We start from the raw sequence: 16,341 nt of genomic DNA, 5'->3' as shown, positions 1-16,341 counted from the left end.
CCTTGCTTTCCAGCACTGAAAGTGATTTGGATTGGCTTGAAGCAGGGAGCAAGAACCCTCGTGAAACCACAGGAACTCCACCAAGCCACCGTGCTCCCTGACATTACAACAGTCAGTGTTACTTCTAAAATATTCAGCAATTCATCCTTGGATTTTGATTTTGCTGCATAGTTACCTTAAAATTACAGGAAAAAAAAAAAGAGTTACATTACCAAGAAAGTAATTACCTAAAGAACTTATGCTGCTGTGGAGCTTCTACAACGTGATCTGAACATCATCCTCAAGTGACTTTTCACATTGCTACAGTCAAAAGAGATTTTTTTTTTTAATCTTTCTAGTTTTCACCTTCATTTGCCTAATGTAGAGTTGGAGGGCTCCCCAGACTCTTTCTAATTTAGCCTAATAATCTTGCATAAATTAGGCTTGCTTTTCATCCGTACTCTTAGCCAGTGTACATTGGCTGGGTGACAGCATTTGCATGCCCTGATGCTCCTGAAACATTTCAATAATTGAACAAAGTGTGACAGCAAGAGGGGAGGGGGAAAAGGTAGAAGAAAATAAATTGGTTTGAAATCTATCCCCAAATAGGGAACTTGATTAAAACCACCAGTAGGGAGAACAAACTATTATCCACTCCACAACACAATTCAGGAAAAACTCTGAGGGAAGCTGCTCAATTTTTACATCAAGGAAAAACCACTGGTGATGTGCAGAGCCTCAAAGACACCAGGACACTTCCTGAGGCTCAGGGAAGATGACAGGGTGGACCAATAATGATGAACCTTCAGAAGGCAAACATCAGAATTTTAATGACATGAAAAACACTCAAAAAGCTTTTCTAAAGGGATTTATGAGTAAAAGAAAAGAAGGCAAGGCATGCATACATATAAAAAAAAACAAAAAACAAAAAACAACACAAACAACACACAAAACCAACAGCACAACATGGCAATACTACATACAGAATTCAACTTTCATGCTGATATTTTCATTTTAATCATATACTGTTAATATATTTTACATAAAATTTCTCTGAACTAAAGGCACTATATCGATCATTGAGAAGAGAAGAAAGCATTGAAATAGACGTAAATGCACTCAGATCCTCGAACAAGCTTTGCTGCAGGATTTTTCCTGAAAGCTGAATATTCTTATTAGTATAGCTTTGGAGCAGATGGGCCACAGCAACAGAGCCCAAACACATGCACAATAAAATATGCTCATTTGGGGGCACGCGTTAAATTTATTGCTCCAATTACAATCATGCATGTTCACACAAATACAGTTATTTATTTGTACATCTGCAAAGCTGTAATCACCCCCCCACCCATCGTTTTTTTGTTTGTTTGTTTTGGTTAAACTTCAGAATTTCAAAATAACTATAGTATTTGGGGGAGGAGGGGCAGAAGAGAAAAAAATCCTGTTCCCACTCTGGCATAAGATTCAGTGTGTACTCATACCGAGGTGAGAACAAAGATGCTCTTACACCTCTTCCAAAGGAAAAAAGAAAAGGCACACACACCCCAAGGTCTACATGCCCATATCAGAGCTTTCACCTAACAATCTCATTTAATTCAGAAGTCATGGAAAGGATCCTGAAGACAAACTTCTTGGGCATGAAGCCTGCACATCACATGGACTTGCACACATTTATTATTATTATTAATCTTGAGAGAGGTTAAGCATGAAAGATTTCAGCTCCAAAAATAGACCTTGCATGGAATCTACCGTCATGATGAGCACATAGGAATTGCATGTACTCTGCACATTTTTTGAAAATGAGAACAGTCAACATGGAATTAACACAAACACCCTGCACGAACCGAAGGTGAAACCAGACACCTGCTTCCTGCCCAGGTGGCTGAAGGGGTTTTTGTAGTCCCATCATCTCAGCTCGGCGTACCCATGCTGCACCCTTGGCTGGGCTTGTACAGTGATTTGGTAATTCCATAAACGGGATCAGTGAACTCATCTGGATTAAAAATAAGCTTGCGCAAAAGGAGTCGATGGATGGGGGAGGGAAAACTAACGTTCGGACATGGGGATTATTTTACTTATCCAGTTTATTGCACTGTCTGCAGGTGTTTATGCTAGCTCAGGTAGGGGAGCAGCACAAGGGACAGACAGCATGAACTCCTTAAGCTAACAAAGCCAAGACAGGGTACGCAGAACACCACCTGGATCTCAGGGCAATGAATTTCGGAGCTAGCGCTCAAGTTCTGTTTGCACAGCCTCGTCTGCTCATCTCTGGCTTTACAATCGTTGCTCTCTACAACAACAATGAATGCAGGGAATCAAAGAAAAGTATCAAAGAGAAATGAGTTATCTGACCACACTCTCTAACCTCAGCTTTGCTTATCACCTGTTCCAGTTTTCAACACCCTGCACATCAGTTATCAAATGCTGCCAGTTAATGCCTGCCTCCTCCTGAAGCCTGTGCAGGTGGAACCGACTGAAGCAGCCGGTGCATTGTGAAGGACAATCCCATTTCCATGGTTATAAATAGCTACAACAGCTCAGACAACAATCCTAGCTTGAACATTAAAAGCAAACATCTTCTAAAAGACCGTGCTGCACGTTCACTAAAGCACAGTCAGCTGAGACGGCACATTTGGTGAGATAACATACTTTTCACCTTTAAGCAGAAGTATGAGAGATTTGAGCCTCTCAAATGAGTGCTTGGCAATAAAACAAACACAGGAATTAGCAAAGGAACATACATTACGACCTGGTGTATCCCCTGACCCAATTCTGTCACTCAAAATCTACGTTAATGTATGTTTTAAAAAATCACCCTCTGTGTCTTCAAACTGGATATAATACGCAACACACAAAACGTAGAGGTAAAAAAAGTGAGAGATCGAAATGTACAGGGAAAAAAAGGCAGTATTTCATCACAAGGAGAAGGGTAAAAGCAGTGCAACGAGGGCGTTGCGGCAGACGAGGATGTGTTACGGGAAAAGCCACGGGGACCTGGGTGGGGAGGCGAGGTGCCTCCTCGACATCAGAGGCGCTTTGATGAGCACCACGCCATGTGCATGCTTTGGCTCGCACGCTTGTTTAGCCGGGGTTTTTACAAAACACAGAGCAAGGGGGCGAAGGCAGGCACGTGGCATGCTCCGGCTCAGGAGAGTCAGGAGGCAGGCGCGTAGCAGGACACGGGCTGGAGAGGTGCGAAACGCTGACTGCTCAGCGCCCCTGGGCACCGCCACCACCTCCCAATCCTCCTGTCCTGGAGTCCTGAGCTCCTGAGAGTGGAGGTCACTAAGGAACCGAGGGAAGCGTAGGGTGTTCAGCACTTACCAGGAGAAAACATACCTCCATCAACATGCCCCTATGCATTGAAAAAAAATTAAATATATACACATATAAATATATATTTTATATATATATATAGAAGAGTAGTACTACCCACTGCACCCAAAGAGATCACAATCTACACAGAAGGCAGGTCGTGCTGCAGTCAGGGAACACTTTAAAATAGCAATTCCCTAGCAATTCTCAGTGGTAAACTAATTACCCAGTCTGGTTCTTCAGTGAGCTCTCCAGAACCACATGAAGCTGCCATCCTTTGGCTTCCTCTGCACTTCTTAAATAGTTAATCAAAAAGGGAACAGCAGTCACCTTCCTGGCAGCCTCTGAGCATGGAGCTCCTGCCCTGTCACTTGAGCACAAGCCCATGCTGTTGTGTTTTTTTTTCTTCCCTGAATATCTAAGTAACAAAGCAGGAAAGCATAAATTGGAAAGGTATCCCTGTGTGCTTATTATAAGCAGCACAGGTTCCAAGAAGGAGATATGGGAAGTGTTTGGGACGAGGGAATCACATCTTGAAATCATCCCAATCCACAATGAAGTCCTTGCTAAAGCTCCAGTTCTACCTGAAACTCCAAGCCTTATCAGAATTATGCTCATTAGGAACAAAACAAAACAAAACAAAACATGTTCTTAAGAATAAAAGCATATGCTATATCTGCAGTACAGCAACGGCAAAGAAAATTTTGCTGAGCTCAGATATCAAAAGTACGGGAGTCTCTGTACGTGATGGAGAAAGGCACTCTGGAGCTGTGCTGGCTATAACACACCTGGCCTGTGTAAGTGGAGGAAAGCACAGGAGTCAAGACCTATAACATCAAGGGAGACCTAAGCATCAGAAAAATAAAGACAAATGACGAGAGAAAGTCACTGAAACGTCTTTATCTGGAGTAAACCCACGTCATGCATTCCCCATTGCTATGAAAGTTTAAAACATTTTGAACTTCATGTACAAAGCAACGATTCAGCATGAAAATATAAAGCCACAAGAGATTACGTGAGAGCTGGCTTTCCTCAGAGTGGAGAGTGGGCTGCTGTATTTAAAATGAACTCTAAAAAAGAAAAATGCGAATTTTGTGAATGTGAACTGTCAATTGCTAATCAGTAGAAAGTTTACAGCAAAATAGCCAAGTAAGTGAAATTCATTTTGTTTATGAGCTGACTTAAAGGAGTTTATAATTCATGTATATAAGATTATTTTTATTAGCACCAAGTCACTAGAAAGAGCTGTTTATAACCATATGCTTGGCACTAAGAAGTAGTCTTACATAAATTCACTATTTTGGTGACAACACCTGTAATTTCTTTATATATCAGACTTTCTCTTCCCCCATAACCTGAAGTCCTTTCAGACACTCTCTCTTTAATATTTCTTCCCCATATTCTCTTACAAACAGCAATTCATGAGTCTGCAGGCTGCATGACCTCTGTATTTACCAACTCCTCGAATTTCTGGTGTTAGCAGCCAGCTTACAAGAGTCTGTGGTTGGAAAATCGTCAGTAGCTGAACTGTCCCAGGCTGGCACGGCAGCCACAAACTGTGGGCAGAGGTCTTTTTTCTCATTCAATAAAGAACATGGCATAGAAAAAGAAATAACTGTATACAGGCAGCATCATTTCCACAGCAAGGCCAGACAGGCAGGAGACTGCAGTGCTAACACAAACACAAGTTAGTGCCTTCCACACAAAGGTCACAGCATTAACTCCAGACTCGTAGGTGACCTCAGATCTACTAAAAATAGTCAAATTCACTGAACAAAGCCCTACTGATATGATTTTACCAAAGCCGCTTGCCATTTTCTTTGTTTCTTTGAGAAACCAGCAACCTTACTGCAGGCACTTTGAGTCACTGTCTACTGTTAGTCGGCTTTTAAGAGGCAGAATCAGATCATTCCGGAACGTGAAAAATGAGATAACCAAGGTCTCGCAGCAGAACTCCTCCCGCTGCAGTGAGCACCAGAGGCAGCCCAGCTGGCCAGCTCCTAACGGAGATGCAACACTGAGATCCTGCATCCACTCCTCTTGGTGGGCAAGGGATGTCCTGAGTCAGACTGCAATTTGTTTCTATGAAGCTATGCCCACCTGTCTTTAAGCCACACTAAAAACAAAACAAACAAACAAACAAAACACACACAAAAACAACAACAAAAAAAAAACCACCAAAAACCAAGTCAATAGAACTTGATTGTCAGTTTTTTGTTTTGTTTTGTTTTGTTTTTTTTTGTATATCTTTTGTCATCTATGAAACTCATCCTCAGGAAAAAAATAACTGCAAATAGCATGAAATATTATTTCACAGAATCACAGAATTTCTAGGTTGGAAGAGACCTCAAGATCATCGAGTCCAACCTCTGACCTAACGCTAACAGTCCCCACTAAACCATATCCCTAAGCTCTACATCTAAACGTCTTTTGAAGACTTCCAGGGATGGTGACTCCACCACTTCCCTGGGCAGCCTGTTCCAATGTCTAACAACCCTTTCGGTAAAGAAGTTCTTCCTAAGATCCAACCTAAAACTCCCCTGAAAATTTCCCTTCATTTATTTTAAACCTGGTACACTAAATTTTCATTTCCACTTCTTTACACACAGTTATCAATCTCTTCTGCCCTCTGATTTCTCTACCTCAAACTGCAAAGTCTAAGTCCATTCAATCTTCCTGAGCACGGAAATAGCTCTGAGTTCTTGTTTATTCTTTATTACCACCATATATATTGAGTTCTTCTGGATCTGTTTCAAAATTAGTTGAAGAGAATCACATCCACTGTTGAACACAGAGGTAGGTATAAGGCATGAGACACAGTGGGATAGCATTCTATTTTTTTCTACATTTCTCTTTTGATATGTTCCCTCTTGTAGCCACCACTGGTCAGTCAAGAAGTCACAGAACCATCCACAGGAATTCCAATTTCTCTTTCCCAATTTGCAAGGCATAACTGAGTACATCACTGGGTATATGCCATAAGATCAACCTTCTCAATAAACACTGCCTGTCATCTCTCAGAACTGAACCTGGCCTGCTCTTCCCTTGTCCCATCACTTTGTGCTGTCAGGTCCCTCTGACATTCCTCAGTCAGCTTTTGGTCTTGCAACCTGGAAAAATGTGTCAGTGTTTATAATTCATCCCCCGTTCCAGATATTTTACAAGCTCTTGGAACACCACAGATCCCAGCACACGTTCTGCAGAGGGCTCTGAGTGACATTGCTGTATGTCCAACCTTCTCTTTTTTTTTTCCATACCATTTCCCGTCGTTACCTTCCCATTCCCTTTCCCTTTAATTAAACCTTTCTCATCTCAAACCTCGAGTTCTCTGTGTTGTATTTTCTCCCCCTCCTTCTGAGGAGAGGGGGAGTGAGAGAGCGGTTGTGGTGGAGCTTGGCTGCCCACCTGAGTAAAACCACCACACCAAGTCACTACCTAATCACTACAGGGTTACACCAGTTCAATCTCCTAACAGTCTTGGAAACCCCAAGAGGTGTTTTGTTTTTTAAAAAAGAAATCCAGACACGTTGTGTTAGTTAAATCACCTTCACCAAATGCTCATCCAGTCATTCACACGACATGAGCACATTTACAAGCCCAGACTTCCTGCTACAGAAGACAACTTGACTCCTCTCTATTATCGCCTTTATCCTTGTTAACACCAACTCTATTCGTTTTTTTATAGTTTCTACCAAGGTGCCTGATATAGAAACCAGGCTCTCGAATAGTTTCCAGTTTCCCAAACACTCCGTGAGCCCCTCTTTAAAAGCCTGACACGTTTACTGCTTTTCATTCTTCCCCTCTAAGGCCAATTTAAGCAATGATTATACACAACCGTGTGTAACTCAGCAACTTCATCGCCGAGTTCTTCACAAAGTGAGAACTTTTCCTAGCAATTCATTGTGCTGCTTTGCTCCAAAATGTCACCCTCCTGACAGCTTCCCCCAGTTAGCTCCCCACAAAGGAGGTCTCCACATGGGAACCACTCTGCAGTGAATAGCAATGCAAATAACTTCTCTGCTGTGGCTTTACCTTCCATTAGCGCACATGTAGTATTATGATCATCTATCAGCCCATCAGCATCTCTGGCAGGCTTTCCACTTTTGACAGTTAGACAAAAAGTTTTATTATTTTTCATGCCTTTCTAAAGTTGTTCCTCAACATTTTTTTGGCCTACCTTACTACGGTGTATATTTAACTTGCCAAAGTTAATGCTCTTTCCTATTCTCCTCATTTGGATATGTCTCCTGCTGCAGAAACATGACTTATTTCTAAGGAGCCTTGTTTACTTTACTGTTTAAGCCAGTCCTTGTTTGTTTTTGTGGCTTTCCTTCAGCCTCTTCTTTCCCCTCCCATCTCAGACTTTCACCACTGAAACTGGACACAGTGCTCGGGAAGATTTGGGTTGCGTGGGTCTTTTTGTTTGTTTTTGGTTAATCAGTGTGAAAGACAAGCAAAATTTCTCATCTTACGCATGTCCACGTGACCCCAGAACAGCATTTCAGCTATGACACTTTGCTGAGACTACATGAAGCTTTTTCTCTGTCTGCTTCCAAGAAGTTTTTCTATCTTAAAGGTACAATCTGCATTTGTTCCTCCCAGATGTCTTGTTTCATATTTGGATGTCTTAAAATATATTTCATTGGACTGTGGCCACTTAAAAAAATCAGGCAATCCAGATTGTTCTCTAGAAGTACCCAACCATTTATTGAGTACTCTCCAATAAACGTATCATCTGCACACTTAACCCTAGGATTTTTTCCAGTTTGGATTATTAATGGCGACATTAAGCACTGCGAGAATGAGAACCGATTGACTGAGGAAATAATCTTGTGGAAATAACTCCATTCAGGCTTTCCTTACCAGCAACCACATTTTGAAATCTCTAGGGCATTGCTCTTTAATCTATCTAGTGCATACTCATGCTTGGTAAAGTCAGAAGTCACATTTTCACCATTAAAGAAGCACTTACTAAGAAGAGTTACATCCTCTGAAAAATATTTATTCTATCTCAACTATTTGCATCATATTTTGCATATTTACATTTTAAATTGCACTAAAAAGTCAGGAACCTTTAGAATGGGAAAACATTTATTCATTTTATTCATGCTTGAAAACAGCCAAACCAACTTTATCCAAATAAAACAAAACAAAACCAAAACAAAAACCCCCAACATTCTATGGAAAAGACCAAGCCTGAAAAATGTCACCTTGAGAGATCATGTTTTTTACTAATGACATAAGCAACTGAAAACATAAGCTAAAATAAAAGAAATCATGCAGGCAAGATGATTTACATTTAAGAGTTCCAAATAAATTATGATACCTGGCTTGGTACTGTTAGCTTTGTATAGTTTTTTGAATATGAGAGAAGTTTCAGAAGAGAATTCTTGGCAGAACTACAGGTCAGCCATCCTTACACCAATCCTACATAAAAAAATGATAATTCTGACATTGAATGCTATTAATAAGGAATTGAAGGACATCCTAGAAAAAAACTGCAGACCTTAATAAGATTTAGGAGAAGCAACTGAACACGAAACCCCAGCAAGATGATGTCTGTAGAGCTATAATTTTTCAATGCATGAACAAGAAAACAAACACCTAGTTAGACTAGAGAAAAGGTACTCCCTCTTTACATGACATTAGTTTAACACAGTTAGCTGCTTGTGAGAAGGTGACTAACAGTAATCTGTAAGTAGCTACCGAGGGAGAAAAATAGAATTTTGGGTTTTAGCAGGCAAAGAAACCCTCTTCTTGAAGCCAAATTTAAAATGAAAACGAGATGAGTATTTTTGCAGTAATTAGTTTATCCATAGAAATAATCCATCACATTGTTACCAACTTCTCAGACAGCTGAAACCTTTAAATGGAGATAACTAGCCTGTGAACCAAGATGTATTTACTTGGGGAAAAAAAAAAAAAGGTAAAGTAATTACTTACTTTGGGAAGATGACAGTCATGAGTGCTGATGCATAACCAGGCTTGCACACTCCCTCAGAGAAATTTGCATACCTTGATGCCAATTCCGGAGGCCTGTAAAAAATAAGGGCAGAGTCAGGACTCTCCTGCTATGAACTGGCTTTTGCAATCATCCAAGTCATTTTTTTCTTACAACTTTTCTCAATAACAGCTACAAGGAATAATGGCCAACACAGAAGGGTATTTATTTGTTGCAATATAGCACACAGGGGAACAAACAACAAAGGAGAGAGTTAAAGATAGGTGAAATACCAGTAAACCACTATTTTTTTTGAAACATTTTCATACCTAGGAAGGTAAAGCTTATGGAAAAAACATTTTAAGACACATTTTTAGACTTCAGCTTTTCAAAAGGGAGAAAGCATAACCAGCAGTTTGCTTTGGCTATTTTTCTAGAGTACGATCAAAGTTAGAATTATATAGAAGTACTATTTGTAAGATACCTTTCAAACATTTGAAACAAATTGCTGAGCAGTTTTGACAGGCTATCATCAAGGGATGCATTCAGCATTTGGGACAGACAACATTGCTGCTGTTCTGTTGAGATGTGTCTAATAACTGAGTTTGGCTAGCAATTCCAGGGCCAAATTCAGATATATATATTTTCTTCCACTTAACTTTAGTACAGAAACAACATCTGTTTAGCATTTAGCAACTCAAGGAAAGATACTTAAGTCCGTATTTTTACCATAGACCTACTGAGTGACCTGGAAAAGTACCATTTAATTTTGCTCGTGTTCCCATTTACCACCTGCAGAATTTTTATATTCACCATTTCACAGAAAACATAGCAAAGGTTAACTCGCTTAGGCTTTTGAGATAACATTATACATCTTATTGTCGGTCACAGCATGAGAATTATTAATACTCCCACCACAAAAAAGCATTTACAGTTACGCATTCAATAATCAGTGGAGGTTGCAAGCGTTAACTACTACTGAGGGCAGATCAATAATTCTGTATGTACAGCACTATTTTGATAGCAGTAGGCATGTAACAAAGTGTTTTGTGCTTTTTTTTTTTGTTTTGTTTTTTCCTACAGGTTAATAACTACAGTCAAATGAAGACACCAGTACAGATCCTCAAAATAGATCCACAAAAATCATTTTGAAGAGCCCAATATTATCACAACAGTGTTTCCTTTTCTATGCATCACCAACATCAGTTGGGTTGCAAACTGCTGCTGGAGGTAATGGCATGGATTCAGGGCATTTCTAGTGAGTGATACGCTGAACCCCTGAACTGAAAATGGGATCCTGGAGGGATCATGAGCAGTGCTACAAATAAAACCCCAACCAGGGATGTTCTGTATTTGAATGTCAGCAGTTCTGTGCTGAACCTGCAGTAACTCCCCTTGCACTGGTACTGGGACCACTTCCCAGGAGATCACAGCCAGCTCCAACTGGATGATCAGGAGATGCAAAGTTCATTTTAAAATTAGGTACATATTCTACAAAATTTCCTAAATCAATGGTTCTTAAAAAGTATAGTTTTATTCAGTGGAAACAGTCCAAGTCTTCGACACCTGAAAAAGGACGTAATCTAGATAAAATGAAAAGTTACTGTAAGTATTTCATTTGTTAAGACATTTGTAGATAAAAACCATGTGAAGAAAGTTAAGGTAACATCGGCCCAACTCTGATTCTGCCACAGTTTTCCCACAATTTTGATAAAAACATTTGATCTTTTACTATCACAATTCCTTATCTAGGACTTGCACTGAATGATTTGTGTTTGGACTCCAGTCAAGATCTCTTTATAAATAGACACAAGGAAGGAAAGGTCTGTTGTTGACAAAACAGAACGTTTTAATGGTGCTAAAATATATTCCCTTCTAACACAGTCCAAAGGGACGAAGTGGTGTATAGCTCACTGCTTGCTGCAGCATGCCAGCATTTCAGGTGTGAAGAAGGGGGGGAAATTTTAATCTTTATCAAACAAATATAAGCATTACTGGATTTTTCTGGCTTAGGGAAAAATACAGAGCTCCCTAATACCAAAATCTTCAAAAACAAGCACAAAGCAACCGGAATTTATCTGTAGCCACCATGGTAGTGAGTCATTGCTGGCAAACTTGTATAACCATTTGAATGGCAGGCTTTGCTCAAATGACCTCAGTGGTCACACAGAATATCTTGTGCCACAAGCACAGGCATTTTTCTCTTTTCTGATTTAATAGCGCTTTCATTATCAAATTAAAATGTCACTCAGATGCCCATCATGGCGTTTCTGCAAAAGAACAGAGGGCTGACAACCTCGTGCATTTGCTTCGCACAGAAGGGCCGGTCAGCGCAGCATACTGATGCTGGAGCTGTCAGTTACAAAACCCACAAAGATACTCGGAGCTGCTGGAGCCCGAGGGGCAGAGCTGCTGACATTTCTTGGATGTGATGAAGTTCATGAGCCAGACTGCCAGAGGCAGAACAATTCTCGTAAGCCAATTGTAGCTGCCATCTCGTATCACTCAACGTTTGTTCATCTCCTTTCTTCTAGCCACTTATTAAGCCAGCAGGCTACAGAAAACTAGAAATGGGCACTCTGTATTTTAAATCCATCTAGGGACACATTTTGTTTGATTTCTTCAGATTATATGTTGAGGCCACGCTGTCATTGCCAACATGCTCGTAACAATAACCCTGTATTAGCATACAACTCAAAGTTAAATGGTTAGAGTAAGGCTGCATACAGCCTTGATGTCTACCCTTCTACTACCTCGAAAAGCCATCCAAGCTGACATTATTTTAGATGTATAAACTTGTCTTGTGGTTGTGTGTTTTTTTTTCCCCCTGCAGATTCATTGATCTCAGAGATTGCTCTTCCACAAATTAGTCTGCAAAACATCTTGCATGAAGTGTCCTATACTGGGAGGCTAATGCTGGAGGTGTAAGGTAGAGAACTACACATCAAACAAATCAGTGTTTGTTAATAGGTACACAGCTCTGTAACGAAACTAGTATTCAGAACTAAAATGTATGAATAAGCACCTATTTCATATTTGATGACACTGTACCTATTACACTGTGTACCTATTACACTGCTGCATCTGTTGCTACTTTAGTGATTACATTTCTTATTTCCCAATAGAAGAAATAGTATTACTAGGAGTACATTCTGCAAAAGAAGCCTCACAAATTAGCAGAACAGGGTGCACAGCGTTCAAGAGCATTGGCTCAATTTTTGTTTTAGAACCCTGATTTCTCCTTGCAGGGGATGGGTCAAGGACTGTGCACCAAACCAAACTATGTTACTTTCTTAGTGCTTTACTAGTGAACAGCCTCATCTCACTAGCTCTGCTACTGTGCATGGAATCAAAGGAGATCCTGATGACACAGGAGGTTACTGGGGTAAGCTGGCCAGGGCTATCGTGGCAGTTACAGAACCAAGGTGTAAATCTTCTCTGCATCTTCTAAGTCCAAGCACATCAGTTTCAACTCTGGATTCTCACGCTGCTAGTTACAGCAAAAACAGGGGGTGAAAGTGGTTCCTTACTGTGGATCCTTACTCAGACTTTGTGCAGGGGAAAGTAAAACAGTAAGAAACTACATTGCTCAAGAATGAATGAAGGAAACAATTCATAGTCAGTAACTGTAAACATCTGCGATTTTTAAACAAGTGCCTGCATGAGGATGAAGTTAAAGGAAAGCAACTGGCTGATTTCCAGTGAAAAGAAACTGCACTCTTGCTTTTTTTTTCTCTCTTAACTTTTCTCCTATGAGACCAGTACACATCCTGAATTCCTCCTTAAGATTTTCTGTGCTTCTCTACGCTGTTATGTAGCCATCAATCTTCACAAAATTTCACAATTTGGATAAGTTAAAAATCCAGCTGCTTTCAGAGGATTAGAAAAAGAAACAAGATTTTTCCTTCTGCATGACTTTGGCAGATGCGTGTCATCTTTTAATCTCAAACATGAAAGTGTCACCATGGTTAATTCCTTCATCATGCCTTGACCAGGGACAGCATGTCATCCTCACGGGACTAGAATTTAAGTTCATTTAAAAAAGGAAGTATTAAAAACTCAGTGTTTGGACCACTAAAAAAAGAATTGCACAACTAAGCTCACATAATTAAATATTCAGAATCTAGTTTAGGAGACACATTTTGCCTCTTGGCCTTCTGCATGAATTTTAAATTGTGAATTGTAAAAATTGAAAAAGTTCATTTATTTGAGATCATCTTTGAGGACTGGTTACTCTTGCACACAGAACATATGCACTGGTACATGTCTAAAACAAGGAAAAGGAGTTCTTCAGAAACGTGCTAGCCCTTTGCCTTGAGGTTTCTCTCTCTTTCATCCAATGTAATTTCATTCTTATACCCATAGAACAGCTCTACAAAGCGTACATCATGATACCTGAAGAATGAATAGGAGACATCACCAGAACGAGATGAAAGGCACATATAACAGTGGTTATTATGAAGTAATAATGAGGTAATATAAGAAGGTGAATTGGCATAAAAAGGGGAGATCATTAGATCAAAACAGTTAATGCTGAGACTCCCATATCTACATTACACAAGATTCAGGGCATTTTACTTCAGATAGGATTTCCAGCTGGGTTCCCTGGGTCAGATACAACCATCCATCACGTACATGGCTCACTGTTGGCCAAAAGTATATTTGTAGACCCTTATATCCACATTAAATATTTGATAGGGTTGTGGTAGGGTCCTGGAATAAAGCTTTCAGTTTACTTCCCCCAAATCTGTTCAGAGCTACATTTCACAACAGCAGCCTGTGAACACAGTCAGCATGCACAGTAAGATGCAAATACGGGATTTGCTTCAAAATTACGGGACTGCCCCAAACCAAGACACTAATGGATACATAGCCTGAGTGGCTGGGGTATGCAATTGTTTAGATTTTAATTAATATCAGAGTTACATATCTTCAAATGTTATTTGCTTTATACATTGTTTACAGTCTCAGCAGTAGACAGCTTCCAGGTCTCAATATGCTTTTTCATAATATCTGAGGCTTCTGAAGCAACAAATCCCATTCGAGGTGGAAAATCCCCAAAACAAAACCATAAACCAATCTTCTCTTGACAACTGGCAAGGATTTTTATTAGACAGATGAGAAAGTAAGTGTCCCATCAATTCTCCTCTTCAGTTTAGATTGCCAGCAAGTATTACCAGTTCACTTAAAGGCCAAGGAGGACACCTTCAGCTGCTCTGACGATGCAGCTCTTGCACCCTCCTTCCATTATCGCCACCGAGTCAGACAAGAAGCAGGCTTAATGCATTGATTCCCATGCACCAGTAACAGCAAGGGACAGAAAAATGTGTTTGAACATTTAAGTAGAGCCACAATCACCACGTTATCTTGACAGGTGGCATCTCCTTGAGAGCCAGACATGGAAAGAAGGTGAGCTGGAGAACATCCCTCCTGCCACATCCAGCAGGAGCACAGCTTGGTTTGGAAAACTGAGACAAATTTAAGGAGCTCTGACTGTAGCTGCCTTAGAAGTTTCCAAACTTCGGTTCAAAGGATTACATGGACAGATCATGTGACACTTGCTGTTTTTCTAGTCCAGCTGAGGAAAAACTAAACAAACAAAAAAAAAAGGAATGAGGAGATAGAAGAGGAAAAGCAGAATGCTTACACTGAAAGAGACAGGAAATGCATCTATCACACTATAGCCAGCTAAACAGATATAAATATTTTCAAATGTTACTTCAGTATGTAAGCAAGTTCTTCAAGGAGATTGTGTGACTGAATAGGAAGGGAGATGGTTCAAATCCCTCTTTCTAAAAAAGATATGATGCACGCTAAAAAAAATGTCCTGTTCTGTTTCTGTACCAAGAATTGCGGTTTATCGTGAAATTAATTTCTTAACAGCAAAGATAATCAACGCGTTCATTTATTTATTTAATTGGACTATTCAAGAACACCAGCTGAAGAAGATTAGGTTACATTAAACTGGCTCAGGAAAACAAAGTTTTAAAGGCATTCCACCAAAACCCACGGCCCGCCTCCATAGCCTTAAATGACAGCAAGACCCAATGTCAATGCTGCCTTTGGGAAATACCCACCAGGCAGAGGGACACTGAAGGGTAACGACACAAACAGAACTGGCAATGTTGTTCACCCTTTGTGAAATGCCACCTTTGCAAAAAACAAAACAACAAACAGACAAGGTTTCCATCATCTAAAAGGCTCGAGGATCCTACTTCCTTACTGAATTCCACTCCAGGTCTTTGACATACTAAGGAAAAAAAGACATTCCCATCCTGGAATTAGATCACTAGGCAAAAGAAGCAATCTCAGCTTAGTCTCAACAGCGCTAAATACATAAACATCTTTAGAAACACGGCCCTAAGTGATTTCTGTTTCAGAAAGGTCTGTATCATTGTACCATCTCTTATAGTTCAGAGCAGCCAGCAACTCAGCCTGGATCTCCACAATTAATAATCCTTCATCAACTCCTAAAAAAAAAAGTTAGGATCCTTGCAGACAAAGAATCAGAAATGGTCAGGCTAGAAAGGATTTTTTTTTTCCAACCAGGAAATATAGAAACTAAATGGTAAGTTTATAAAACTGGAGATGAAGGATGCAGGTAAAAATCCAAGAAAAGTCCATGGCACGTTTTGTATGTGACCTCACGCTGCATACTCCTCCAAGAATTGAGTAATAATCCCTGATATTTCCTGATCTCCTTTTTTTGTTGTTGTTGTTTTTTGTTTGTTTTACAAATTTTAAAAGAGAAGAAAACAACTATATTCAAATAAACACAGATAATGAGTACAGAAAACAGTTAAAAACACAAACAAAATCTCAAATTAAGGAAACACGGAAAGGAGAAAAATAACTGAAATATTGTTAGACTACATTAAAAAGCATGAAATATGGAAATTTGATTCACAGAGAAGACAGCTGTTTACAAACAACATAGAAAATGAAATTAAAAACAGAAGAGTTCTGTTTTTTCAATTATTTATTAAACTTTGGACAAAAACTCATAAATTAAGTATAAAAGAACTTGCTGATAATTGACATAATTCCTGGATGTATATTATTGGACTACTTTTCATATCCAGAATTAGAGTTTTCCATCCCTAGAA

General features: G+C 39.8%; 1 protein-coding gene across 9 annotated transcripts in view; it reads right to left on the bottom strand.

Annotated features, from left to right (window-relative positions):
* Window positions 1-16,341, bottom strand: part of ST3GAL3 (ST3 beta-galactoside alpha-2,3-sialyltransferase 3) — a 176,149-nt gene that overhangs the window by 96,613 nt on the left and 63,195 nt on the right. For all 9 annotated transcript variants that reach the window (XM_038183312.2, XM_027462413.3, XM_072041965.1 and 6 more), the window contains one exon: window positions 9,238-9,330. In XM_038183312.2, coding sequence (XP_038039240.1) covers window positions 9,238-9,330 — 93 coding nt within the window. The remainder of the gene's footprint in view (window positions 1-9,237; window positions 9,331-16,341) is intronic.

This window comes from Anas platyrhynchos, chromosome 8 (assembly GCF_047663525.1).
Source record: "Anas platyrhynchos isolate ZD024472 breed Pekin duck chromosome 8, IASCAAS_PekinDuck_T2T, whole genome shotgun sequence".
NCBI classification, from domain to species: domain Eukaryota; kingdom Metazoa; phylum Chordata; class Aves; order Anseriformes; family Anatidae; genus Anas; species Anas platyrhynchos.
This window is presented reverse-complemented; position numbering and strand designations above follow the sequence as displayed.